Source organism: Xenopus laevis, chromosome 2S (genome assembly GCF_017654675.1).
Source record: "Xenopus laevis strain J_2021 chromosome 2S, Xenopus_laevis_v10.1, whole genome shotgun sequence".
NCBI lineage: Eukaryota > Metazoa > Chordata > Amphibia > Anura > Pipidae > Xenopus > Xenopus laevis.
The window spans coordinates 20,274,670-20,299,923 of record NC_054374.1 but is presented as its reverse complement, the minus strand read 5'-3'; the positions used below and the strand labels follow the sequence as shown (position 1 = coordinate 20,299,923).

General features: G+C 42.0%; 3 protein-coding genes and 1 long non-coding RNA gene across 6 annotated transcripts; all 4 read left to right on the top strand.

Moving 5' to 3' along the window:
• Positions 1-1,174: 1,174 nt before the first annotated feature.
• On the top strand, positions 1,175-6,382 carry smim11a.S (small integral membrane protein 11A S homeolog). Of its 3 annotated transcripts, none has more exons than XR_001934597.2 (4): positions 1,175-1,330; positions 4,646-4,829; positions 5,482-5,679; positions 6,238-6,382. XR_001934597.2 is itself a non-coding variant. In XM_018248894.2 (3 exons), the coding sequence occupies exons 1-2, from the start codon at positions 1,190-1,192 to the stop codon at positions 4,826-4,828; spliced, it is 324 nt and encodes a 107-aa protein (XP_018104383.1). In that variant the 5' UTR covers positions 1,175-1,189; the 3' UTR covers position 4,829; positions 6,238-6,382. The 3 variants fall into 3 exon arrangements, 1 of the variants encoding a protein (XP_018104383.1); XR_005965726.1 differs by having other exon boundaries at positions 5,389-5,679; XM_018248894.2 differs by lacking the exon at positions 5,482-5,679.
• A 1,360-nt stretch (positions 6,383-7,742) lies between these two features.
• Positions 7,743-12,830, top strand: LOC121400410. The gene is made up of 2 exons (XR_005965725.1): positions 7,743-8,925; positions 10,921-12,830. It is a non-coding gene; the product is annotated as an uncharacterized LOC121400410 (long non-coding RNA).
• Positions 9,094-11,187, top strand: LOC121400409 (posterior protein-like). Its single transcript, XM_041583426.1, has one exon. The coding sequence runs from the start codon at positions 9,134-9,136 to the stop codon at positions 10,802-10,804; it is 1,671 nt and encodes a 556-aa protein (XP_041439360.1). The 5' UTR covers positions 9,094-9,133; the 3' UTR covers positions 10,805-11,187.
• A 4,181-nt stretch (positions 12,831-17,011) lies between the features above and the next one.
• atp5po.S (ATP synthase peripheral stalk subunit OSCP S homeolog) lies at positions 17,012-24,442 on the top strand. Its single transcript, XM_018248893.2, has 7 exons — positions 17,012-17,162; positions 19,512-19,562; positions 22,177-22,287; positions 22,655-22,784; positions 23,456-23,568; positions 24,074-24,160; positions 24,247-24,442. Exons 1-7 carry the CDS (start codon positions 17,133-17,135, stop codon positions 24,358-24,360), a joined length of 636 nt encoding a protein of 211 aa, XP_018104382.1. The 5' UTR covers positions 17,012-17,132; the 3' UTR covers positions 24,361-24,442.
• The last annotated feature ends 812 nt before the right edge of the window (positions 24,443-25,254 follow it).

Sequence of the window (25,254 nt, the reverse complement as noted above, 5' to 3'; positions counted from 1 at the left end):
CAGATGTCTTACAAGGAGTGTTGATGCCAACTGCTGTCACTATGAGGGTCTCCCTATATATAGAGTAAAACACACAGGATGACAGGTGGACCCAATAGAACAGTTTGTAAGGAACAGATCTAAAACTAAATCTGTGGCAGATATCTATATGTAAGAGACAGTGGGAGATTAATGAGATGTGGTACCCCATAGGCTACATCCACACAGGCCTCCTTTTAGGCAACTGGTAGGTCTAGGGGCAAGCAAATACAGGCACTTGAGCAGATCCAGTGCTGTCACTGGATCTGCATGTATTCAGTCAACTCACACATGGCCCTTGCCTGCCTTCTTCTCCCAGCATGTGCAGACCCAGCAGAGCAAATAAAAATAAATAGTAAAAGAAAATAGAAATAATAACTGAAAAAGCCAGATGAGCCCTGATATCTACACCCCTGATCACACTGGGTTAAAGCCTGTGCATTAACCCACCCTTGATAAGAGAGGAAGCCATAGGAGGCTCATGGGCTGCTATTAATGCGTTGCACCCAGGGGTCGGACTGGGCCGGCGGGACACCAGGAAAAAACCCGGTGGGCCCCCGGCTCTTGTGGGCCCTGATCGCTTCTTAATGCCGCCATCTCCCTTTGTCATGGCAGTCTCGGCAAAAACCATTTGTGTGTACTCGGCACATCGCGCATGCACACAAATTCCAGAGGGACCCTGGGGCAGTACCAGTCTGACCCTGGCTGCACCCAACCCTAACTCACAATGGCTGGATAAATTTCAACCTGAACCTGCCCATCAGGTCACCACAGGTTTTGGGTCAACTGGAACATCACTAGCTGCTATGTACTGCAAGATAAGTGCATAGGACTATTAGATCGCAAGCTCTGCAGGACCGGGACTCACTGAGGTTCATAGGAAAGACAGAATGTTGCTCCAGGTCTAGCTTCCCATGTCAACCAATCAAATGTTTCGTTTAATAAGGGCAACCTATGAGTAAGGCAGTGTAGGAAACGAATGGATCCCAATGGCAATGCAACTTTAACGTCGCTATGTCTCCCCAGTTAGCCCCCCTAGTGTTGCACATGGAGCCCGGGACCACATCACCTGCTCCTGTCAATCCCACCAACCCTCAAACACTTCTGGAATCAAGTCGCACCTTCAAGACATTTTGTACGGACCGCCCCGAAAGCCTGATTGGGTGATAACATGCCAAGAGCTTTGCCATTGGTAGAATTCTGTTTCGTCCCAGAAACCCTAGTAGCGAAAGTCCCGCCCCGCCAGTTTACAGCTCGGTGCCGGGAGCTGCTGGGTAGTGAAGTGACGAAGATGCCGGAGATTAATTGGAATGTGAGTAAGAAACGGGAAGTGTGGGCCGGTCACGTGGTGCTGGGGAAAAGGCAGGGTTAATGTAGGGAATCCCAGTGTAACACGTTCAGCTGTGAATAGCGCGCCCAAGGGCCCAATCGCTTACATAGCCAGGGCAGGGTTGTCACCTCACTCACCTATAGGATCCACAGCCTGCGCGACTACTTAGCAACTCATTAAGTTGTATGGCTGCACGTAAATCAGTTCAGTCTGCAGCATGCCTCTAAATTAATTTCTAATTAGCCATGTAAACTGTGGATTCCATATGTGATCTGTTTTAAAGGAGAAGGAAAGCTACGGAGGCATTTTATTGGCAACAGATTAGCTGCAATAGTGCAAGATAGAATGTTATATTTATTATGCAGAATGCTTTACCATACCTGAGTAAACTGCTCTAGAAGCTCTCTTGTTTGTTTAGGATAGCAGCTGCCATATTAGCTTGGTGTGACATCACTTCCTGCCTGAGTCTCTCCCTGCTCACTTGTAGCTCTTGGCTGAGATTACAGCAGGGAGGGGAGGAGCAAACTGAGCATGCTCACGCCTGGGGCAAGGAGGTTTAAGATGAAAACAGGAAGTCTGATACAGAAGCCCATGAGTACACAATAGCAGGAAAGAAATGTGGTGTTTCTTTTAACAGAGGACTCAGAGCAGCATTACTTTGAGGGTTTACTGGTGTATTTATATAGACCTTTCTTATAAAGCTTACTTAGTTTTAGCCTTACCTTCTCCTTTAAAGGAGTGACGTGGCAACCCTAAGACAGGGGCCCCTCCTCTCTGACCCTGCCCTAAAGGACTGGGCTGTATATGGACTAATCAAGGGCAGCCTCTGGCGCTCAGTACATAATGGCTCAGCAAGTGTCTGGCCAAATCCAGTTATTTGAGGTGACCATAGACATAACAATTACAATCTTTCCTGGAAAGATAATTTGTTTCAATACACACGTGTAGAGCTGAATCGTCCGATATAGAGATAGAAACAATAGAATTCTACCGGTATCTGATTCAGCACTTATATTGGCCGATGTTTGGTGGCTTCAAAGGTGCCCGATCAAAAATTTTCCACCTGGGCCGATCAACAAGCCGACAGATATCCAAGTCTTTTGCCGATATCGGTCGTCTCATCTCCTGCCAAACACATCGACTATTGTACGAAAATGTCATTTTGTACAATCTCATCGGTGCATGTATGGCCAACTTTAGACCCTTGTCGGTCATTAGATCTGAGCCCAGGCCCGGACTGGTAATCTGTGGGTTCTGGCAAATGCCAGAGGGGCTGCTATAATGTCCCATAGAAAGTCAGTATTTAGTGGGTTGATGGGGGCTGTTTGGGCCTCCTTTTGGGCTGATTGGGCCTCTGTGTACCTGAAATGCCAGGGCCTATTTTAATTCCCAGTCCGGACCTGTCTGAGCCGCATGGCATGGTGGGATTTAATGAGACTTCCAGCTGATATTGGAGCCACAAGTCCCTGTCCAATCAGGAGGCCAATGTTTGTGCCTCATATACCGGCCCATGTGCATCTGACTGTAAGGAGAGGCCAAGTGAGCATCTGGACCCTGCTTGGGTAAGCTTGCCTTTCCGCCGCTTAAAGGTCTGGCTCACATTTCAGTTAACTTTTAGTATGTGATAGAATCGCCAAGTCTAAGCAACTTTTCAATTTGTCTTCATTATTTTTTTTTTGTAGTTTTTTTATAATTATTTGCCTTCTGACTCCCATTTACATCATACTAAATGATTACTCACAGATGAACAATCCCATTAACATGACCATACAGCAGCCAATCCTTTATGGCATCTGACCAACTGGGCTTAACAAACTTCCACTGGCCATACATGTTCTTGGCTGCCTTCTATTGTTCTGTTTGTTTGGGCCTGAAGTGGATGAGCGCTAACCTATACCCTGAATGAGAGAAATGCAAAAAAGGGGGGTTGTGGGAGCACTCCAAGGCTAAGTAAAAATATATAAATACAATGGAACTGCTACTGATCGGCCTTTAATCAGGTTGGGTTCCCACAGAATATCCTCAAAGTGGTCGAGTTTCAGAGAGAAATGTGTGTAGGTGCTCTACAGGTACCCCATAAGAGTACAGACACCTTCCTGAAGAAAAAGGGACCCTTGACTAGGTTGATTCACCTTCAAAGTGACATCACTTCTAGCTCACAGTGACATCACTGCAGGGTTCCCTGGTCAAGGAAAAAAGTTATCCACATAGATTGGATAGCAGGTCTGGGAGGTGCATAGCTGGTGCGGGTAGAGCATGGGTCTGTTTGTCCGGAACTGTGCAGGACTCTAGCCAGGGAAATTTTTAGGGGCAGGCAACAATGTGGTTTAAAGGAGAACTAAAGCTTAACTAAAGAGGTAGCTAGAAATGTTCTGTTTTGAGCTTCTGTACAAGCCCAAGGCAACCACAGCCTTTTAGCAGTAAAGATCTGCGTCTCCAAAGATGCCCCCGTAGCTCCCCATCTTCTTTTCTGCTGATTCACTGCACATGCTCTGTGCTGCTGTCACTTACTGAGCTTAGGGACCCACTCACAATATACAGTACACATAGAATAGAAATGTCACAATATAAGGCTGATTAGTAATTAATACAGATAATAACAACATGGCAGCACAGAAACCAGTGCAATTAGCATCAGAATTTAATAATCAGCCCTGTAGCATCAGCTTATATTACAGGCCAACCTCGTTTTCTGCTGGATAATTAGTGACGGCCCCTAAGCTTAGCTTCTCAACAGCTGCTCAGAGCCCACTGAGCATGTGAGTGTCACAGACACTTTCCAAGATGGTGACCCCCTGTGACAAGTTTTAATTCCTGGATCATTGCTGCTATTGACAAGCTGAAACTTTAGGCTAGTGCAATAAGTTCAGTGAATAAAATATGCCATTTTTAGCCATATTCAGTTTTAAGGTTTAGTTCTCCTTTAAGGGTGGGCAGGCTTTGTTCTTTAAGAGGTGAGAAAGGGGTTACGGGAAAGAGAGTGGTCTATAGTGACAGGAGAAAAATGTTAATTATGGACATAATAGTAGATCTTCTAGTTCCTGACCCCAGTTCTACAAGGCAACAGCGTTGCCCACTAATCCACTTTGCATGGGGAGAATAGCTCAGCTCAGATGGAGAAAGCCGTGCCCAGTAACCCAATGCATACCATTTTTTCCCAGCTTCATTGTTTCCCTTTTATGTGGCATTTTCACCCCAAACCCCATGGAGGCGAGTGTGTAGGTCCTGCCCCTTACGGTAACAACCCCAAGATTGGAACGTAAGGAAATAACCATTCCATCTTCATTTTGCTTGCAGGTGTTGGAGAATTTTCCTCTGCTCCTATACATTCTAGCAGCAAAAACCATCCTGATATGCCTGGCGTTTGCTGGGGTTAAGATTTACCAGAGTAAGAAGATTGAAGCACAGTTAAAGCTGGAGCGGGAAGCAAAGCTGAAAATGGCAGCTGAGAAGGAGGAAATGGACAAGAAAGAAGACTGAGGTATTGGCTCTGGCCCTTTCATGTTTGTCCATTATTGTGCTGCGGCTCCATTGGCTGCTATATATTAGAATGAGAATTTCATTGCATAGATACCCTGCAGAGGTCACTGTGTAAAAATACATCAAATAAAACGGACAGGGGTTGTGTTTATTCGACTGAGCCTAGCTATGGAGGTGTGGGTGCTGCAACAGACTGACTGTGGGCACATAACTCGCTTCAGCTGGTTGCCTATACCAGCATGCTGTTTACAGATGTGCAACTAAAATGGGTTCCCCCTAAATGCAGAAAATAAACTGGTTGCGGATGCTGCTGGTGATTATTGTATCATATACAGTTTCAGTGAATAATGAATTGCTTGTGCCATAACCACAGAGCTCATAATGGACGATGAGACCGTTCACGGGGTATAGTGTTATTGCCACATAAATATACCCTGTGCGCTTTTGCTGTTGGGGCAATCTCACATGGAGACATTTGGTTGGCAAAAAAACTCTAGGAATTGCCCTTCATTGACTTTAATGGTAATGGTCTGTCCCTTTCTTGTGCTCCCCCTGGTCAGGTGAGCTGCAAATCACATGGTGGCAAAATCACTGGTAAATCTCCTCCTGGGGAATTCCAGAGAGGGGGCTGGCTGACAACTTCCCTCCCCTAGGCTCATGGATTCCTGCACTGGGTTCCGGCAGCCGTTTACTTCTCCTGGGGACTTACCAAAGGAGCATCACTTGGTGGAAACAGACCCAGATGCCATAGCCTCTCCCCAAGGCTCCTGGAACTTTGCTCTTGGCTCCCACAGCAAATTCTTCCCCCTGAGGACTTCAGGAGAGGGGCATCCCCTGGAGTGATCGGAGAGGTGGGGCTGCCGACTTCTTTCCCCAAGTCTCTTGGATCCCTGACCTGCAATCTGTTCCTTCCCCTGTAGACTTCCAGAGAAGGGTATCCTTAATGTGTGCCAGCGCTTAGTGCCCTGCTCTCCCATTCCAGTAACTGGGTTGCATGTTTGGCCCCCTTTTCTATTCCCCCTGGTGCGGTTTGTAACTAATGCAATAACTCCAACATCTTGGTTTTGTCAATAGTTGGGGATGCTACAGTAGCCAGAACATTACTTCTCTGCTACCTACAAAGCACTTCAGGCAGTTCTAGGGAATAGCAAGCAGCAACCTGACTTCCAGTGGTTCGGCTTTCTTGGAGCAGAAATTCATCTCTTTGGATAAAGTACAAAGTTCAGGAAATCTGGTCTAGGGGGTTGGCACTGCAGACTTATTTTCAGATTCAGCACCAAGATGTCTAGTACTTTAATCATTCTAATGCTCTAATTGGCTACTTGTGAGTTCTAGTCCCACCCACTTCAAAGTTTTTATTACATACAGAGGAGCCAGCCAATAAAATGCGGTGCTCTCTTCTCTTCCAGGTCTTCTTATACATGCAAGGATGAGCCGAGTTCCTGGAAGCGTGCTGTGATGGATGGAAAAATATGATACTTTTAAATTATATATTTATACCATTTTAATGTTTAGTTTGCTTTGTACATAATAAAACTTGACCGCTTAAAAGTGCACTTGGGATTTTGATTGACTCAGGTATCCAACCCACTTGCCTGGCCGAATTCAATCCTTAATGACAGACTGTAAAGGCCGAATTCAGTGCATCCCTAATTAATATGATATAATACCTTTTTCAAACAGCATGAATATAGAGAAATATGAGTAATGTATTACCTTATTTTTGTCACTAAAGGTCTCTATCATTCTTTATTTTGCATTATATATTTAACAGATTCTGTAGCCAACATTTATGACTCTTAAAACTGAAAGCCCATGCTCATTGCTACTAATTCTACAAGGGAACTAAGACATACATAGTTGATTCAGGAAAAACTGTCCATGTCCAAGTTAAGAGTCCTGAACAGGACCAGCTGGACAGACCTGTTTGTGACCCAGACCTACTGCTGTGGGTTAACTTACCTTCCAACCTGGGGACCACAGACAGTTGACGTTGCTCTGGTGATGGATAAACCAGGTCAGGTAGAAAAACATCAGAATTATCCTTGGGGAGGTGGGGGATTTATTTCATCCATTTTATTTTTGTATTTTATTACCCACAAACTGTCTGCAATCGGGCAATCTTGATGGTTGTCTCTACATCAAGTTAATTTATTAGGATAGGTAAACATGCCACAATTTGCCCCTCTGAAAATACATACCAACATGCACACGTAATGGGCTTCCATTACTAGGACTAGGGATCTGATACAGCTGATACCCCTTTATGCTTTTGACCTATTTCTGTGGCTTGCTCTTAGGCACAATAAAGTAAACATTTCTGAGGGACAGTTTGATCAAACTCCATCAATATTGACACAACCAGATGCCAACCAGACTAACCTATTGGCCAAACTGAACTGTAGATGGCGTTGTTTTAAATTCATGATAGTCCGAATGTAAATTGAAAGCGTTCAGGAAATTGTGCAGTTGATTTGTTATGAGTCACTCTACATAGTATCTATCAAACAAATCTCTCTTAGGGTAAGGACACACTGGACTATTTGTCGCCAACGTTTTTAAAAAGCAAATCGCGGCGACATATCGCTCGTTTTGTCTCTGAACAAAACCAAATGAAAGACGCCAGCTCCTGTGCCCACAGCGTGTTTGTGAATCGCCTGTAGCTCCAAAACGCACTGAGACCCTTTTCCGAGCGATTTATCAGAAATAGCATGTACTTAGAAAAGCACTGAAATCTCCTAGACACGCACACACATACAGATAAGTAGCAGCAATTGTATTCAAATTACAATGCGAACGCAAGAACGCAATGACGCAAGAACGCAAGCACGTAAAGACGCCAGGTTACAGCGGGAAGCACAAACCGTTTCCGGTTTGGGTGGAGCACGTACCGCACAGAGTAATGGGATACAAGTCGCTCTGTGCCAATAGTCGCTGTGAATCGTCTGTTCAAAAAAGACGATCGTCTTGTCGCCGCGATTTACTTTTTTAAAACGTTGGCGACAAATCGTCCAGTGTGTCCTTACCCTTAATGTGAGTTCCGTGTTTGATACAAGTGAGGTGAGTTGGGGGGTGTCATCAGTATACTAGCCGCCTGATCTAACCCTGTATCCTTGCTCTGGTAATGAACCTTGGTGCTTGTGAATGTCTTGTGCTTGGGAAGGGTGTAATCAATATCATTAGGCATATTGTAATATCTCATATCTCATATCCCATAACTAAGTGAGGTAAAGAATTAACAGTGACTCTGGGCTCAGGGCAGTGTACACTATAAACACAGACGCAAAGACTGACAGAACAAAGACTATCCTGTCGTAAAAGGTGATTGCCTTCATATCTATCTCCTAACACTGTTGTATAAATGTGGAACAGCTATCATGGACAAAGAGAGGAGTCCATAGACCCGGCCTCGGGTGAGGAAACAACAAAGTCAATGAATGGCATGGGAGGATCCCAACAACAAAGGATGAAAGGATATGTGTTTACACCCTCAAGGTGTCAGAACAGGTTTCAGACCTTGGGAACAAATGTCAGATATGGAAGTGACTGTCTGTGCAACACTGCCACCCACAGGACATCTTAAACATCATTAGTTGATCTACACTGCCATCTACAGGACACTACTGACTTGGAGGTTTCCATGGCTCATCATATGACATCGACTTGATTGGCTGGGACTGTCTTTTGGGTGTGGCTATCCTGGGAAAAGTGTAGTATGCTTGTTTGAATGGTCTTCCTTATGTGTATATAAAGAGCATTGTAAATCCCTTGTTAGTTAGTCACTTTCCACTCCCTTACATTGCATCCTTCCCTATCCCTTTCTACCTCCCTCCATGTTAGTTAGTTCCCTTTTTATGTTATACCTTTTAGTTCCTTTGTAAATAAATACCACTTATTTAAAGATCAGTCTGTCTCAAGTCATTAGCCTGGCACCTCAAAATAGAGCAGATCCAACATATTGGCACCCCAGATTTGACGATTTCAACTAAACCCATCATCGTAAGGAAAAGGAATCTGCTTGGCTGAGAAGATTTGAGAAGCCTGAGACTGACGCGTTAAAGGTCTGACCAGAAAAGAAAGCCTGGAGCCTAACACAGGTAAGTATATGTTTCTTTTATCTAATTTTAACTGAAGTTACTGTATTAGAAACGTTTCTGTTTTTTTTAGTGGAAAGAAGTTAAGGAACACTTTAAGTAAGGTAGTAAGGTCAGTTATTGTGTAGAAACTAAGGTATAGTTTGTTGTTAAGTTTAGTGTTTTGTAGTGTGTAAGTAATTGTTTGTAGTGTGTATTGTTTGTTGTAAACATGGAATTTGTTGAAAGATATGTAAACAAATATGCTTCAGCTGATTACAATTCATGTGCAGATGAGTCTTTGACACATCAGTTTAAAAGTCTACTGACACAGTGTCAAAGTTACAACAATAAAGTAAAATGTAATCATCTTGCAAAAATGGTAAAGAAAATTAAAATGGCCAATGAAATATTAGCATTATTAAAGATGAAAGTTATTGCTGAGAATAAGGCAGAACAGTGGAGAAATGAGAAGGTCCAGTTTAGAGAAGACTTGGAAAAGTTTGGTGAGTCACTTATTGTAGCAGCTAGCACTTCAGAAGAGAATATTTCAGAATTAGAAGAACTGAGGGAGAAGGTAGAACTGTTAGCTAAACAGAATGATTTGTTAGAAGAAAAGTTGAAGGATTGTGAGGAGAGGTGCAGGCTCAGAGAACAAGAGGTGATATCTTTAGAAAGCAAGGCTGGATATGAACTAAATGTCCCAGTAAGTGTCTGCCCTGTTACTGAGCAAGAGATAAAAGATGGAGAACAAGGTATAAGACCACAAACATTACCTAGTCCAACTCTCTTTAGCCCCCAATCAGAATGTGCTAGACAACGGATCAATAATACATATGTGTCAACTGATAATAATATTCATTCAAACTCAGCAGCACTGAAAATACAAGAGGTTATAAGTTTGACCCAGATATTGGGAACGTTTGACACTAATTTATCCCCTATTAGCCTTTCCAATAAATTGGAAGCCGTGGTCAAACAATATAACCTTGGAAATAAAGATGCATGTGCCTTGCTTAGAGCATGGCTCCCATATCAGTTGGCTGCAGAACTTAGGCCTCCGGTTGGTAAGCACATTGGGACATTGTCCAATATCAATGAAAATTGGGGAGGTACCACTGAAAGGTTAAGAGAGTTGCAAAGGATTTTGGGTGGGCGTGATATAAGAGGTACAAATGCATTGGAGAATGCAAGGTATAGGAAAGGAGATGATCCAATGTTATTTTGCACTGATTATCTCTCCCTATATAAAGTTGTATTCAACTGCCCTGATATGTTGCCAGATGAGCCCAATTTCCTCTACTCAATGGCAAATAAATGTAATGTTGATTACAACACAAGAACTGCCCTTAGGTACGCCACCTCATACAACAATTTTATAAATACACTTAGGGATTGGTCTCAGGAGTCTTTTGAATTCCAGAGACATATTTCTGTTGCTTCTAAAAACAACCAAAGCAGGAGATTTCCACGGAAATGTTACAGTTGTGGTAAGTATGGTCATATTGCTCGATTTTGCAGAACTTCTGCCAATCAGCATGATACTTACCCAATCCATTCAATACAGAGACAAGAGGGGGATGCACAGGAAAATCTAAATGATTATCTCCTAGACCATAGCCCTCCCTCAGAGCCTGAAACTGTTGTCTCCTCTGATAACATAGACACAGGTTCCAGTAGTGCAGGAGATCAAAAAGAGAGCCAAAATGAGCCCAAAAGGGAATTTCACACACCTCCCTGTAAAACAGGAAAAGAAGGGACAACTGCCCCACCCTTTATGCCTTGGGTGAACATTCCACTGTGGCTTTACAGCAGTTGGTCTCACATTGCTATGCAAATGCTAATGGCCAATTTAGCACAGTTTGCCCAGGGTGTACCAAACACAAATTTGCCTGTTTTCTAATGACAAGGAATGTGATGGAATTAAAACTAGATATGGCCATGACCACTGTATAATGGATATGTACTATGTTATTTGTAATGTTATGTATATTAATTATATGTATGTTTCTTTTTCAGAGTACTAGTGGAAGAACGATTGTCCATTTATCCTGTAAAATGAAGAAGATACTGTGATTTTAAAATTGATTTTTTTTTCAACAGGTTGTAGATTTGTTTTAAGGAGCACAGCACCTGATGATTTTGTGTCTTACACTAAATAACCCTGATTAACTGGATAACTGTTTTTAAAACCACGTGGTACAATCAATGAGCTCAATAGTAAAATAATTGTTTGCAAACAATTTAAAAAACAATATTTAAACTCAATAACATCTCTTCACAATACTGGTTTCCTTGGTATATTATTAACTTTATTGTCCACAGGTATTTGTTTTTGTTCATGTATTTGTGTTGTTAAATGTAAATGTGTTTATCTTTGTTTTACATGTTGTCTCTGTTTAGTGTTTTGTGTTAGTTTGTATACAGTATTAGTATCTTCATTGTTTTATCAAAACACTGCTAAAAATAGCAGACCGTGTAATTTTGAATTTATTTTTTTTCCAATTTTTTTTTTTGCTCTCTACTTGCATAATGGTACCTACGTTTTTCGGTACCAAATGGGGGGTGATCATAGTTTTTCTTTCCTAAAGCCCATCAAAAGATGCAGTAGATACATGAAAATGTTTTTACAATTTTTTTTTATTGTTTTTTTGCAGCTTTCATTTTATATCATTTTATATTATTTTTTTTAACAGAATGTACTGAACAGATAATAATGCTAAGCATATGGTCCTGCTCTTGCTCTTTTATTTCCAGGATCCATGAAACTACATAGAAAACAAAATGTGGGCCCTGGATCAACTGAGTTTGGTTATGTTTTGAAGGGCAAATGTGTTTAGAACTTTTGAATTTTATTAAGACAGGTTTCAGAACAGCATTACTCACACATTGTTCAGGTTAAATGGAATACATAGGGCACAACTTTCTTCTTAGAATAAGTATGTTTATGTGTATATATATATATATAGCAATATAAGTATGTTATTTATGTTTTAGTTAATGATGTGTTTCGTTGGTTATACATAGTGCATTTGCATATAAAGTTAGAAGGCATTATGCAGATAAAAATAACATTAATTTAAGAATATGCAGACTAGCAAACAAATGTCTGTATTATACAGAGTTTAATTTGGTGTTATGCTACATGGAATGTACATGTATATATAAGGTGCAGTGTTTGGTGGTATTGACAACCTATGTTATTGCCTTGTATCTTATCATGTGTGAATGAGAGTGAATGGTGCAATGTTGTCTGTTCCCTGCCCAAGGATGTTACACCGATATAGCCACAAGTCCGAAGAGGTTCTTCCAATGCTTTCATGGTGTGTCCTTCAGACACAAATGGGGGAATGTAATATCTCATATCTCATATCCCATAACTAAGTGAGGTAAAGAATTAACAGTGACTCTGGGCTCAGGGCAGTGTACACTATAAACACAGACGCAAAGACTGACAGAACAAAGACTATCCTGTCGTAAAAGGTGATTGCCTTCATATCTATCTCCTAACACTGTTGTATAAATGTGGAACAGCTATCATGGACAAAGAGAGGAGTCCATAGACCCGGCCTCGGGTGAGGAAACAACAAAGTCAATGAATGGCATGGGAGGATCCCAACAACAAAGGATGAAAGGATATGTGTTTACACCCTCAAGGTGTCAGAACAGGTTTCAGACCTTGGGAACAAATGTCAGATATGGAAGTGACTGTCTGTGCAACACTGCCACCCACAGGACATCTTAAACATCATTAGTTGATCTACACTGCCATCTACAGGACACTACTGACTTGGAGGTTTCCATGGCTCATCATATGACATCGACTTGATTGGCTGGGACTGTCTTTTGGGTGTGGCTATCCTGGGAAAAGTGTAGTATGCTTGTTTGAATGGTCTTCCTTATGTGTATATAAAGAGCATTGTAAATCCCTTGTTAGTTAGTCACTTTCCACTCCCTTACATTGCATCCTTCCCTATCCCTTTCTACCTCCCTCCATGTTAGTTAGTTCCCTTTTTATGTTATACCTTTTAGTTCCTTTGTAAATAAATACCACTTATTTAAAGATCAGTCTGTCTCAAGTCATTAGCCTGGCACCTCAAAATAGAGCAGATCCAACACATATCTTCTACCAAATTTATCATGGTCTCAACAAAATGAGGATACCAATAAATCCAAAGATGTAGAGTCCATGTCCAATGGATATTTGCATCTCGTATCTCTCGCTTGTCTCATTTTGGGCCCAGAAAGGACCCCCAGCACCCTTCCCTTCTGCCTGAAACCATGCTATTCGCTTGTGGGTGCGTGAGAGAGTCTCAGTAATGTGACATGGAGGGGGCACAGGAAAGAGCAGCGATGCCACTGAAAACCCTGATCCCAATTCAACTGAGAAGCTGTAGGATATGGGAAAATCAAGGTGCTTGAAGAATTGGAAAAAATAACATTGGCACATAAAAAATACTTTATGGGATTCTGTCATGATTTTTATGGTGTTTTTATTTCTAAAAGACACTGTTTACACTGTAAATAATTCATTCTACCATATAAAATTTCATTCCTGAACCAGAGAGTGTATTTATTTAGTTGTAATATTGGTGTGTAGGCGCCATCTTAGGTCATTTTTCCTGGTCATGTGCTTTCAGAAAGAGTCAGCACTTTAGGGTGGAACTGCTTTCTGGCAGGCTGTTGTCTCGCCTACTCAATGTAACTGAATATGTCGCAGTGGGACCTGGATTTTTACTATTGAGTGCTGTTCATAGGACCATAGCACATGCAGCCAATTTTGTTTAGTTGCCGGAAAAGGTGGGACCCACAGCAGCAAACTTAGTCCCTTTGTAAAATGTATAATGAAAAAATAGAATTCTTAAGGAATCAGATGAAAATTGAGCGTAGGACTGGCCAGATATGGGATGACTTTGACGTAAGTGGCCAGCTTAAATATATTGCAATATATGGACAAACAATCCCTGTTTTGTTTAAAGTGTAAGGCATTTTTTAGTAGCTGTATGCACAAAATGTCTCAATGTCTTAAATATATTTGATAATGGGTTGAGTGCAGAGGATCTCTTGTATTTGACCCACAGCAGCAACCCCATAGCCTTCAATGTATATCACATGGCAACTATTTGTGTCAGCAGTAATGTGGCTAGATGTTACTGGGCCCCACAGCAAATTCAACTTTACAATACATTGCAAAGTTGAATTCTACAAAGATATATTTAAATTGTTTATTAATTAGGGCCTAACTGGACCAGAGCACCTTCATATTGGGAAACTGCACAAATTCTAAAGAGAATAAAGTTTACTTTTTGGTATCAAAAGGGTGTATGAACATCTAACAATGCTCACAAATGGGTTATGAAAAAATCAATTATGAAAAATCAAAAATGATTTTAAAAATCTCACTGCAGCCCTTTTATTGGGAATAAACTCCCTGGTTATTTTTGTATTTCAGCTTCCATATACTGGATAAATACAGAGTTTTGAAATAAACCCAGTACCCAATTAAAGTAACAAATATGATTTTCAACTTCACATTATTCTACAGCCCTGTACTCCGTTAGGTATCCATCACTTACTCAAGCCCACCAGCTGTTTCTGCTTAAAGTGGACCTGTCACCCAGCCACAAAAATCTGTATAATAAAAGTCCTTTGCAAATTAAACATGAAATCCAATTTCTATTTTTTATTAAAACATTCATAGCTGTTGTAAGCACATTCAAAAATCTCAGCTGTCAATCAAATATTGTCTGCCCCTCCTCTTAGGCATAGAGGTGGGGCAGACAATTACTTTCACTTTCCATTCAGCACTTCCTAGTAGTGATGTGTGGGTTGGCTAAAATCCGACCATAACATGCTCCCAATTCCGGCTTCCATTTTAAGGCCCGCGCCGACCCTCTTGATTATTTATTGGCCAGATTAGTGTTTGGTTTTCACAAGGCTCAAAACTGAACAGAAACTTGAGACCCAAACAGGCCGTAGGGCCCTTACTCATGGGCGTTTAAAGCTGCGCTCCCCTGCGTTCCGGTTTTATCTGTTCAGCCGCAGGGGAGTGCAGGAGTAGACGCACTGAATTCTTTTCAATGTGGCTGTACTCACACAGATGCATGTAAGCGCTGAACGCAGGTAAAATGGAACATGCTGCGTTCCAACCTGTGTTCAGCGCTTACATGCATCTGTGTGAGTACAGCCACATTGAAAAGAATTCAGTGTGTCTACTCTTGCAGCTGAACGCAGAGGATCGCAGCTTCAAAAGCCCGTGAGTAAGGGCCCTTAGAAAAACCACACAGATGGCAACCCTAGGCCTTGCTCTGGCGCAGCTCTTCAAACAGCCATGGGCCGTATTAGACTAACATAGTATATTTACTGTGGTACCTCACCAATGTAACAGCAGCCACATATAGAATCCCTATCCTGCACATTTAATTAGCAATTATTAGCCGCACGTATGCAAATAATTTAGCTCAGTCTTTAGGGATGAACTCCACGATACGACGGCTGCTGACACGTCGCCATGCGACGAAACGCATGCGTCGTGTCGGATGTTTTGAAGAAACAGGAAGTGAAGGAGAATCGCATGTAAGAACTACTATTACTCCGACTGTTGGATGAAAATGCAGCGCATCGTAGCGTGCCTACCTGAGTTAGATAAATGATTAAATGGATTTAATATGCAGTAGCTGGTATAAAAAAAAAAAAAAACTGAATCAAAAAATGCGAATTCGTTTCTTAAGTATATGGTCTAGATATTTGAGCATTCCAGAGGAAAATAAAAGGGAATTCATTAAGAACTGTATGGATTTTGACAGAAGCTCCTCCTATTTACAAACACAATAGTTGACTCATTCACATTGATCGTTTAGTACAGTGGTCCCCAACCAGTAGCTCGCCAGCAACATGTTGCTCCCCAACCCCTTGGATGTTGCTCCCAGTGGCCTCAAAGTAGGTGCTTAGTTTTGAATTCCAGGCTTGGAGGCAAGTTTTGGTTGTATAAAAACCAGGTGTTCTGCCAAATCGAGCCTCCTGTAGGCTACCAGTTCATATAGGGGCTACCAAACAGCCAATAACAAGTACAGAAAATTGGGTCTGCACACTCAAAAGGAATTTTCGACTCAGGTGGTGAGATTTAAGATATGCTTTACTTAATAAAAACAGACAATGACATCATCATCACAGCGAACAAAAAACATTTCACATTGTCATAATATACATACCACCCTTAAGTACAGAAAAGGCAGACAAGGGAATACAAGTAGCGGATACACCTGCCTAAATGAGAATGACCCCAACGTTTCGGCAAAATAGCCTTTGTCAAGGGGATTCTTAAATCTCACCACCTGAGTCGAAAATTCCTTTTGAGTGTGCAGACCCAATTTTCTGTACTTGTTATATTTGGTCGCTCGGTAGGGGCGACTCATGGTTTGTTGTGCACCTCATATTTAATATTTGCCTATGTTTATTGGAACTAGGTGTGCCCTCCATTTACTTATATTGTTATAAACAGCCAATAACAGCCAGTATTTGACATCCCCATGTACTTTTTCACTCTTGTGTTGCTCTCCAACTCTTTTTACATTCAAATGTGGCTTACGAGTAAAAAAGGTTGGGGACCCCTGGTTTAGTAATTTCTTATAGTGCCTTAATCTTTGTATAGGTTTTGAGCAGAAACATGTATTGTATTGCTTTTATTGAATGTTTTATTTGATGTTTGAAACATCACGCGAATGCAGACTTTGTATTATCACCTGAAATGTTTAAATGTTTTAACTCTTTGTAACCTGCAATTAAGTTGCCGGAAGAAATCAGCTGGTTTATGTTTGAAATCAATAAAAAGATTGAAACCCAAAAAACTGAGTGAAAACTGACACTTGGGCACATTTTGGGCAAACAAATCACTGGGCATTTGAGGAAACTTTATGGCACCAACCCAGGGTCCAATATTAGAGATTAGATTTACTAAAGTACGGCCCCTAACTAATTGGCATCAGTGAGCAAATATTTAGTCATAGCATCAGTCTGAGAAAGCGTCTCAAAAGCAGCTCACTTCAGAAAATGCGCATGCGCGCGCTGTTAATTTTACCCAGAGGTCAACGCGCACGGTGCTCGATTGGCGCCTGCGCATTGAAGCCTTCTGGTGGGGTCATTTCCAACAGCGCGAGGCGTAGCTTACGCAAGACGTGACCTGTACAGTGGGAGGCGCTTGCTTTGACCTAGTGCAGCGGCCGGAGGAGAATATGGCAGCGGTAGGAAGCTTCTCAGTGAAGGTAAAACCTATGTGATTGATTAAACGTCTGTTACTATGTAGTTGGCGTGTGGGTTTGTGACTATCCGGCACAGTGGGGGAGCGGCAGAGAGTGTTGAGCTTTATGTTCCCTATAGGGGCCAGGCGGGTGCAGTCTGACAGAAGCATGGGCTGCTGGTGTATATCCGCCTGTCACCCCTCGCCACTCACTGGTACATTCCTATAGCCCGGCTGCTATGGGTCACTGCTGTGGATTTACTCCGTGAAATAGAAAATGGGGACACTTAGGGGTTGACTGAGATCTGTCCTTCCCATGAGCCTCTGGGGCAAAACTTAGCCCACTGACTGTCATCTGCTGCACCTGCCTCGGGATATTGGAGATCTCAGCCTATTCCACTAACCTGTCCCTTTGTTTTCCCTTATTGGAAGTCCTGCTGTGTTTGATGAGACACCCCATGGAATGCTGGGAGTTGTAGTTTAAGAGCAGGTGGTTGGTGAGTGGCCCCAGTGGAGTCGGCAGAGGGGTGTGTGTGTATAAAGTGTCTGTAAGTATAAGTGTTCAGTGTTGTTGGTTTCATGAAGGGCAACTGCACAGTGACAGGGATGTGTAGAAGTCTCTGGTGTATCGCTGGGAGCAGGGCCGGTGTTATTGAAAGAGGGCCATGAACCTGCCATGGGACACTTCTACCAGTTATAAGAAGGGGTCGGTCATTGGCATATTGCTTCTCACTGCCATTAGATCAACTGCTCTTTATATACTTCATACTATTGGCCCAATGTTTGACCTTGCAGTTGACACTCAACACATTATCAATATATTAAAGGGGAAGGAAACCTAGTTGGCGCAAAAACCCTCCCCCCTCCCGTGTGTTGCCCGCCCTCCCTCCTCCCCCCTGGCCTACCCATCCCGCTGGGCAAATGCCCCTAACTTTTTACTTACCCTTCTGCGCAGGTCCAGTCCAGGGAGTTCACAGACGACATCTTCTTCCACGCGATCTTCTTCTTGCTTTGACCGGCGCATGCGCAGTAGATCCGTACCGGCGAAATGCTCCTACTGCGCATGCGCCAAAACGCCGGTCAAGGCAGGAAGAAGATCATGTGGAAGAAGATGTCGTCTGTGAACTCCCTGGACTGGACCTGCGCAGAAGGGTAAGTAACAAGTTAGGGGCATTTGCCCAGTGGGACGGGTAGGCCAGGGGGGAAGAGGGGGGGGAGGGTTTTTGCGCCAACTAGGTTTCCTTCCCCTTTAAGGACATTGAGACATTTTGTGCCTTAAGCTACTAAAAAATGCCTTACCCTTTAAACAAAACAGGGATTGTTTGTCCATATATTACAATATATTTAAGCTGGCCAACTACGTCAAAATCATCCCATATCTGGCCAGTCCTACGCTCAACTTGTATCTGATTCATTAAGAATTCTATTGCTTCATTATACATTTTACAAAGGGACTAAGTTTGCTGCTGTGGGTCGCACCTTTTCCGGCTACTAAACAAAAATGGCTGCATGTGCTATGGTCCTTACTGAGTATAGCATAGGAGCAAGTGAGAAATGAGGTGTTTCTATAAGTGCAGATCAGGTTGACTGACCTATTGGGACCACAGTGTTACTTAAAGGAACAGTAACACCAAAAAATGTAAGTGTTTTAAAGTAATGAAAATATCATGTAGTGTTGCCCTGCACTGGTAAAACTGATCTGTTTGCTTCAGAAACACTACTATAGTTCATATAAACAAGCTGCTGTGGAGCAATGGCGGAAACTGAAAAACGGCTATATGGCACAGGATAACTAATGGATAACAGATAACCCCATTAGGCAGACAGAGCTTATTTGCTATCTGCTGTGTAACCTGAGCCTTTTCTCCTTTGAATGGCTGCCCCCATTGCTACACAGCAACTAATTTATATAAACAATAGTAGTGTTTCTGAAGCAAACACATCAGTTTTACCAGTGCAGGGCAACACTGCATTATATTTTCATTACTTTAAAGCACTTTTAGTTTTTGACGTTACTCTTCCTTTAATGACTTTCCACTGGCTGCTCTGTTCAGTAGACAGGAGGCCACTGGTCCTCACTTTCATTAAGAATTCTATTGCTTCATTATACATTTTACACAGGAGCAGTGACCAGCTCCATGTTGTAGCTCTCCCCCTTTCCAGCTAAAGTCAGTTGATCCCACTGGTGGCCAATAAAAGGGCAACCAAGTTTTGGAGTTTTAACCTTGAAAGCAGCAAGTACGTTGTGGATAAAACTTATGTGACCCATATTAGTGATTGGGCAGTGTCTGACTACTGGTAATAATGGCGCTTACAATGATCAGGTATTTATTATGTCTCTTATTAATGATTCCAATTTCTTCCTGGGTTTTAGGTTCGTTCCTTCAGCACCAGTGCAGTCCGGCCAATTTCCAAACTGGTCAAGGTTAGTCTAATGTGTATTATTATCTATACCTTTTGTCTGTCTAGCTGCTGGACTACACAGTAACGCGGTATCACAGTAACGCGGTATCACAGTAACGCGGTAACATAGCAAGTTAGGTTGAAAAAACACTTGTCCATCATATTCAAACTTTTAAGTCTATATATAACCTGCCTAACTGCCAGTTGATCCAGAGGAAGGCAAAATATAACATCTGAAGCCTCTCCAATTAACCTCAGAGGGGGAATAATTCCTTCCTGACTCAATCAGACCAGTCCCTGGATCAACTTGTACTACAGTTCCCAAGATCCTCCTGGTGGTTTATATGAGCTTCCATGGGATTCTGATGCCTGGTATTCTTGGTATGCTGTATGGCATCTGGTCCTATAAATTAACCGTATTGCTATTATCTCAGGGTGCAGACAAGAAGAGAACAAGCACATATTCAGCATGATTAACATGGGAGAGTATAGATCGTATACACACATCTCTTTTAATATAAAGACAACTACCGGTAATTCCCAGTTATTAAAGGGGATATATACACCTCTATGTAACATAATTCCAATTTAGATTTACCTATACTAGATATAATTCCTATAATCTGCCTTGCCTGGTGCTAGTTCCCCTCTGTATTCCCAAATGTTGGCAAGGTTCCCATTAATGCACCTTAGAAGTAAAGATAAACTGAACCCTGTGTTTTCGAGTTTGGCCATATTCCTGAATCCAGGGTTACAGAATTATCATAATACCGAACCCTTCCGCAGTGCTGGAAAATGCAGAGACACCAGCTGAAAAATCCAATATGTACATTAATTTTTTTTTTGTTCAATAAGAAGGGGTTCGGATTCAGTACGGCCAGGCTCTTGGATTCGGTCAATTTTAGGATCTTGTGAAAAATAGCATGAATTTATCCAGATTCCCAACCAAATCTGGGATTCAGCGCATCCCTAATTAGAAGTTGGGCAGTGTGTGGGTTGGTAAACATTTAGCCTTATCCACTTGTTAATAGTGATATCAACAGCGATCCATACATAGTCCTGTACAGTCTGCAAATATGTAGAAATAAGTCAAATCAGCTGGACTTGCCGTGTTTTTCCTTGAAGACGTTTCACCAGTCGTCCAACTGGCTTTCTCAGTTCAGAATAACTTGTACATAAAGAACTTTTTTTCGGGAATATATATCCTCTGGAACGTTGCTCCAATCAGCATAATCTCTTTATCATAATCCACAATGATGTCATTAAATTAGGTGTTGATTGTAATCGCAAGATTGGAGCTTTGATGTGTTATTAAACCTTTCAGGGAAAGGTGCCAAAACAGCATTGTATGTGACAGACAATAGATGTCGCCTCTATTCAAACTTGGTTTTTCAGTTTTTACACATATGGCTTCTTTAAAACCTCTTTTGAACCAATCGCTCTCCCGGTCTAGAATCTGGATTTGGCAGTCTTCAAACGTGTGTCCTTTTTCTTTTAGATGTAGGGACACGGCTGAGTTCTGACCAGAGGAGCTGACTCTTCTGTGATGCGCCATACGCTGGTTGTTTGGTTTCCCCTACATATAAATCCGAGCATTCCTCACTGCACTGCATACACAATGTTGCTCTTCTTGTGCTTTGGGGTTGGGTCTTTTGGGTGAACCATTTGCTGCCTCAGTGTGTTGCTGGGTTTACAGGATAAGTAAACCTTTAAAATCAGGTAAGCTTTGAGGAAGGTTTGTATTTTTTTCCTAAGCAGAAGAACATCAGAGCAGCCTCTTTCTTTCTCCTGACAACTTCCTTGACTACTTGGTGGTCAGACTGGTGAGAAAATAACCAGCAGGTGGCGCTGTTGTAACAAAATTCATTTATATTAACAGTACATGTATCCTTTAATATCTTGGACTGCAAACAAAATAAATAATGAATGTAAATTACAAAAGTGCTTAGAATAGCCCCCTCGTCAATTTTACATTCACTTATTTAAAGGTTTACTTATCCTTTAAAGCAGATAGGGATGTGGTGTTTATTAAAAACACCCCAGCTACATATGGGAGGACTAAGTTCTTTCTCCTGTCCTGTTTTCCACCTTCACCAATAGTCTTGGTGTTATTACTTCTCTTTCTACCGGTTTTCACAAAGGCCCAATCTGGATACCCACATGTCTTCAGGGCTCCTCTGAGATGTTCCCTCTCTTTCTGTGCTGGTGGGGATCTCTGTGATGTAGCGTTTTGCTGACCCCCAGTTTGTGATCTAGTGGATGGTGGGAGTCAAACAGCAGGTACTGGTCTGTGTGGGAAGGTTTCCTGTAGACTCTATTTCCAGCTTTCCACTCTGTCTCTTACCAAACAGTCCCAAGAGGATATATTGCAGAAGAAAGATCCTATTTACAAGTTATTCTGAATTAAGAAAGCCAGTTGGATGACTGGTGAAACGTCTTCAAGGAAAAAACACCGCAAGTCCAGTTGATTTGACTTATTTCTACAGATATACCATGACCTGGATGAATGAGAATCTTCACAAATATACAGTGTGGGGTTTGTGCCTGGGCAATATTCTGTTTATTATGGGTGGGTTTTGTTTTTTTTCGCATAAGCGCTGGAGCAGTTCAGACAGATAATCTCTCTCTCTCTTCAGCCTCCTATTCAGGTGTATGGGCTGGGGGGTCGCTATGCCACTGCACTGTATTCCGCTGCTACAAAGGAGAAGAAGCTGGAGCAGGTGGAGAAGGATCTGACTAGAGTATCGGTGAGTCTTGTGCTAATGTACCACACCTTACAAAGGGGGTTCAGTTTTACCTAGAGATGCACCAAATCTGGGATTCGGCCAGGATTCAGGCTTTTCAAGCAGGATTCGGCCGAACCAAATCCGAATCTTAATTTGCATATGCAAATTAGGGACGGGGAGGGAAACCGTTTGCAAGACTTTTTGCCACAAAAGAAAGAAGTAAAAAAATGTTTCCCCTTCCCACTCCTAATTTGCATATGCAAATTAGCAATCAGTACAGTATTCAGCCGTGCCGTAGCACAGTTTGTAAACAGGAATGTTAAAAGCATAATTATTGTGATTTTTCAGTACCTTATTTTATTTATTTATTTTTTTACATATGTTTCAGACACTTTTAAAGGATCCCAAGTTGTCTTTCGTGGTCACAAACCCACACATTAAACGCACTCTCAAACAAAAGACTGTCGGTGATATCTTGGCAAAGGAGAAGTTTTCCCCTCTGACTCTCAACTTTGTCAGTGAGTATGGGTGCGCTCACAGCAAGTTTGGCTGCACTGTGCCACGTTCCATCAGCTTCTGTAGAATGGGGAATGTTTGCTCCTCTAATATCAGCAGCATGATATTTGCATAAATAAATGTAAGGAAATAAAATCACAACTAGTACAGTATAGTGTGAGTATGGCCACCTTTAGAGGCAGACTTTTAGGTTTCAGGCTCCTCTTTTTGTGGCTCAACCTTTCAATGGCACCATTATAGATATTCATAGTCCTCTGTGACTGTGCTACAGTTTCAGCAATGTCCATGCCTTATTTACCTCCAATCCATTGTACAGGTATGGGACCTGCTATCCGGACCTGGGATTTTTCCGTAATTTGGATCATCATAACTTAAGTCTACTAGAAAATCATGTAAATAAACCCAATAGGCTGGTTTTGCTTCCAATAAGGATTATTTATATCTTAGTTGGGATCAGGTACAAGGTACTGTTTTATTATTACAGAGAAAAAGGAAATCATTTCTAAAAATTTGGATTATTTGACTATAATGGAGTCTATGGGACTGCGTTATTTGGAGCTTTGTGGATAATGGGTTTCCGGATAACGGATCCCATACCTGTACTGCTAATTATACAGTGTGAAGATCTCTCTGGGTCTCAGAGACAGTATCAGACCTTTATTTTTCCCAACAGATTTGCTTGCTGAGAATGGTCGCCTGAATCAGACGTCTGATGTGATCTCTTCATTCGTGAAGATCATGAGCGCACACCGGGGGGAAGTTCTGTGCTCTGTCACTACTGCTTCAGTAAGTGGGGATCAGGCCTGGCCTGGGGTATAAAATAGGCCAGGGCATAAAATAGGCCTGGGCCGGGGCATAATAGAGGACCGGGGCCGGGGCATAATAGAGGGCCGGGGCATAATAGAGGGCCGGGGCATAATAGAGGGCCGGGGCATAATAGAGGGCCAGGGCATAATAGAGGGCGAGGGCATAATAGAGGGCCGGGGCATAATAGAGGGCCGGGGCATAATAGAGGGCAGGGGCATAATAGAGGACCAGGGCCGGGGCATAATAGAGGGCCGGGGCATAATAGAGGGCCGGGGCATAATAGAGGCCCAGCATTTCAAGTACAAAGAGGCCCAAACAGCACTGTCTACAAGATCTTTTAGCAGCCCCTCTTGCACTTGCCAGAATCCACAGTTTGCCAGTCTGGGCTGGTGGGGAGATAATTAACAATAATTAATGCTCTGGACTTCCTCCCTGTTCAGATCTAATCTGGTGACGTATTTACATTTCTTGTTTTCTTTTCCAGCCCCTGGATGCAGCGAATCTGACGGAACTGAAATCTGCTCTCAATGGCTTCCTGGCTAAGGGGGAAACATTAAAGTTGGAGACAAAGGTAGGAAAGGTTTTAATTATGTTGTGTTTATTGATTTTTTTCCCCCCTTTTTATAAGTTCTTAATGTATTTTCTTTCCATTTGAAGACTGATGCAACTATCCTCGGAGGAATGATTGTCAGCGTGGGAGACAAATACATTGACATGTCCACAAAAGCCAAGATCCAGAAACTGACCAAGATTATGAAAGAGACGGTGTAACTGATTAATCCCAGACTGCTCTGTTCTACCCGCTGTATTTCCGGCAGCACCAAATCACTATAATAAATCAATTCCGAGTGTATTTCTGTCTCGTTATTTTACTTGTCCAATAGTTCTGTTCTAATATGTCCGAAATTCTTCTTTACAACTGAGCTTTCAAGGCAGTGTTGGGCCACTCTAGACTTTATATATACAATATATTGTGCAGATAATGCAGCTACAAGATATGCTGCAAATTAGTGACCTGCTGCTCCGTTTCATCCCTATGTCTCATGATGCGGAAACATTAATATCCAAATCAATTACTGTACCATTCAATGCTTTGCAATTTCAGCATCTCGTGACAAGGGGTCGTAGGTTGAACCATGTTCTTGGGGCCTCAGGTGATTTGATTAAAGGGGAACTATTGTGAAAATAAATTTAATATAAGCTTCATCATACTGAAATAAGACACTTTTTAAACACAATCAGTTAAATATTCTGTACTGTTTGTCTCTCTACATGCAGAATTTGTGCAAAAGGCGGTTATTTTGTTAGCTCACTCAAATAACTGATTCCAGTACAAACAAAATAACTGCCTTTTGCACAAATCCTGCATGTAGAGAGACATGTCTGGTGATTTTAATACATCTTCTAGGCAAAAGAAGCCCCCCTGTAAGAAATATTGGATCTAAATGTCAATGATTATCTGACACCCAACTGCTGCATGAGGACAGAATGAAGAGAAACAGATGCTGAGAGAGGGATATTGAATATAAACTTGATTATTTCAGAAACAATGCAGAATGTTGAATTGATTGTATTTAGAAAGTGTCTTTAGTATGATGAAGCTTATATTAAAGGAGATATATAGGGTAAATGAAAACCCTAATTTTGTAGGCAATTATAAGTAAT

Coding starts and splice junctions, on each gene's coding strand:
- smim11a.S (XM_018248894.2), top strand. CDS start 1,190: ATGCCAAGAGCTTTGCCATTGGTAGAATTCTGTTTCGTCCCAGAAACC. Junction 1,331..4,645: donor TGCCGGAGATTAATTGGAAT/GTGAGTAAGAAA, acceptor TTTTGCTTGCAG/GTGTTGGAGAATTTTCCTCT.
- LOC121400409 (XM_041583426.1), top strand. CDS start 9,134: ATGGAATTTGTTGAAAGATATGTAAACAAATATGCTTCAGCTGATTAC.
- atp5po.S (XM_018248893.2), top strand. CDS start 17,133: ATGGCAGCGGTAGGAAGCTTCTCAGTGAAG. Junction 19,563..22,176: donor CAATTTCCAAACTGGTCAAG/GTTAGTCTAATG, acceptor CTCTCTCTTCAG/CCTCCTATTCAGGTGTATGG. Junction 23,569..24,073: donor GCTCTGTCACTACTGCTTCA/GTAAGTGGGGAT, acceptor TTTCTTTTCCAG/CCCCTGGATGCAGCGAATCT.